At 47.6% G+C, this 3,085-nt stretch overlaps 1 protein-coding gene across 1 annotated transcript in view; it reads left to right on the forward strand.

The window, feature by feature from the left end:
• The window catches only part of R3hdml (R3H domain containing like), a 17,871-nt gene that overhangs the window by 5,373 nt on the left and 9,413 nt on the right, over positions 1–3,085 (forward strand). The window contains exon 3 of the mRNA XM_023714965.1: positions 1,180–1,295. Within this exon, the coding sequence (XP_023570733.1) occupies positions 1,180–1,295 (116 nt within the window). The remainder of the gene's footprint in view (positions 1–1,179; positions 1,296–3,085) is intronic.

Genomic DNA, 3,085 nt, shown 5'->3' on the forward strand with positions numbered 1-3,085 from the left:
CCCCCAGCACCACATGCCAGCCAGCCCCACCCCCTGGTGGGCTGAGCTGGCCACACACACACACACACACACACACACACACACACACAAATAAATAAAAAATTTAAAAAAATATATAGAGTATGCTGATACTTACTATGCAAAAAACCATGAAGCAGTCTCCCACTACAAGGCAGCAGACTGCAGGAGGACTGCATATCCAAAGGCAGCCTGGGAACTCCATGAGGCTCTGGCCAGAACTTTCCCACTGGAGGATGAATGTCTTCTTTCCGCTCAGTCAGCCTCTCTGCGACTCATTTGGAGATAATGTTGAAAATCTCCACTTGTGACCCTCTGTAAAATGTGATGGCAAAGCCAAGCATCCTTCCTAACGTCCCACAAGACTGTATGACCTCCACTTTACTGATGAGGACACAGGTCGCCTAAGAGACAAAGTCACACAGTGGGTGACACTGAGGTGCTGGTTCAAGTCTGACACAACAAGGATTGAAGGAGGCTGGTCACTAGGAGAAACAAGGCAAAACAAAACAAAAGAAATAGAACAGTAAAGAAAATATTAGCATATATCACTCATGGTATGGTTAAATATTGGTTCATAAAAATGTTTGTCTTTGTTTGACACAATCTCACTATGTACTCCAAGCTGGGCTTGAACTTACAGAGATCCTCCTGCCTCAGCTTCATGAGGGCTGGCATTATAAGTGTGCACCTTATAAATTTTTTTTTGTTGGGCCAGGGAGATGGCTCAGTAGAATAAGTGCTTCCCTGGCAAGTGCAAGGGCCTGAGTTCAATCCTCGGTTCCGCAAAAAAAAAAAAAAAAAAAAAAAATTTATGTGTGTGGTTCCAGGGATAAAATCCAGAGTCTCACACATGCTAAGCACACGCTCCACCACTGAGTAACATCTTCTAGCATGAGTTTATAAAACTTTGTTCCAGTTGTGTAGGAACATGTATGTGTGTGTGTAGGTGTACATGTGTGCGCTGCAAAACGATATGAAATTAGTTTATTCCTCATTGTCACCTGCAGTTGAAAATAAGTTTGAGAAATGTTCCGTCACAACTGGCAGACTGTTGTGACCTCCCCTACCCTGCCCTCCTGGAACCAAGCCCAGGGGCCACTGGACCCCAGGCTCTTCCGCCTGCCCTTCTCTGCCCGCCCTGTGTCTGTGCCTCCCCAGATGGTGTGGGCCTCCTCCAACCGGCTGGGCTGTGCCATCCACACCTGCGACAGCATCAACGTGTGGGGCAGCACCTGGTACCAAGCAAGCTACCTGGTATGCAACTATGCCTCGAAGTAAGTGCCTGGCTGGCTGGGGTGGAGGGCGCTGGGTAGGAAGGGACTCCCACGAATTCAGGGAAGGAAAGACATGCGCCGTACCCCTCCTTCTTCCCACGGAGTAGCATGAGATTTGGGTAATTTTAGGGAGTCAACTAATAGTCTTTTTGTTTACCCAATTTCAGAGTCAGCTGGGAGAAAGAGCAGAGGCAGGCTGGAAGGCGGCTTCACTAAGGAAGTGGAGAGCACAGAAGTAGCTTAGCCGGACCCTCCGGCCATGAGGCCTTGCAAATGCTTCGCAATTAAGTTAGACCTGTGCATTGGTGCCCAGCAGCACCGGGCAAATGGGCCTCCTCTCATGAGTGCAGGGCCAGCCCCTCTACGCTCAGCCCAAGAAATAAACAACTAAGCTGGGATCACACACCTGTAATCCCAGCACTCTTGGAGGCTGCGGCAGGAGGATCACAAGTTCAAGCCCAGCCTGAGCAATTTAGTGAAACCCTGTCTCAAAATTTAAAAAGTATATGAAGAGGTGGGATGGAACTCAGTGCAAAGGTCCTGAGCTCAATTCCCTACTACTGGTAAAATTGTTCAGTCATTCAACCAAGAACACCTGGTGCCCATAGGCAAGGATATCCTTTTCTGAAGGGCTAGACTGAGCATGCTCAGCTCCTCCTCTGGAACTAGCCAATTAGCTTGATGAGAGGGAGGTCAGGTACCGTCTCCTTACAAGTCCTGAGGAATCCTGGGGAGAGGAGTATGGAAATGGGAATGAAATATCACACACTTAAGAGGGTCATCCCAGTAATGCTCCTGGGCTCATAATAAATGGGAACATTTACTGGTTCTGATTGTTACTACCAGATGTCATGGCTTGTGTCCACAGGGTCTCACTACACAGATCAGACTAGTAGTGATCCTCCTGTTTTCAGCCTCCCAAGCACTGGGATTACAGGCATGTGCCACCGCGCCCAGTCTTAGGAGACATCTCAGTACGCCCAGTGGCCAGGCAGCACGGCACGCCTGGGATCTAACCCTGGTCTCTGCACCTGCCTAAGCAAGTGCTTTAGTCCTCTGAGCTATCTGTTTGGCCCTACAATTGCCATTTTTTATTTTGGTAGCACTATACTGAGGTGCTTGAAGTCACTGGTAGCCAGCAGCTAACATAAATCTAGGATATTTTATTTATCAGAGGGTGTGATCTATTGACAAAGTGTCATATTACAGCCCAGCTTTACCCAAACTGGAAAAACATAAGAAACTAAATTCTATTACATATACCTTAAGGAAAGGGGGAGCAGGAGGGAGTGTAAGAACAGGAAGTAGGGGGCATCAGTAAGAATGAAATACATTATACACACGGAAACCCAAAAATGATGTGAAACTGGGGGAGGGGAGGGGTCGTGGAGGAGGTGAACAAATATGGTATGTCCATGGGCATACTGAAACTTAGAAACTTAGCAAGACCCCGACTCAAAAATTTAAAACATATATAAAGGACTGGAAAGGCAGTTTACTGTAAAGGTCCTGGGTTCAATTCCCAGTACAGACTAAAAAAACAAAGGCATAATTCACATGCAGCGTGGAGACACATGCCTATCATCTCAGAGCTCAGAAAGCTGAGGCAAGAGGATCCCTACACAGTGAGTGCAAGGCCAGCTCGAGGTCAGGTACCTTCTTCTTACGAGTCCCTCGGAAACCTGGGAAGAGGCATTAATTGCAATCACCACGTTGCGCAGCCGTGGCTGTTGTTCCCAAAACTTTTCGTCAGCCAACAGAGAAACTCCCTGTTAAGTAATAACTCTCCA

Source organism: Octodon degus, unplaced genomic scaffold, assembly GCF_000260255.1.
Source record: "Octodon degus isolate 3935 unplaced genomic scaffold, OctDeg1.0 scaffold00037, whole genome shotgun sequence".
Taxonomy (NCBI): domain Eukaryota; kingdom Metazoa; phylum Chordata; class Mammalia; order Rodentia; family Octodontidae; genus Octodon; species Octodon degus.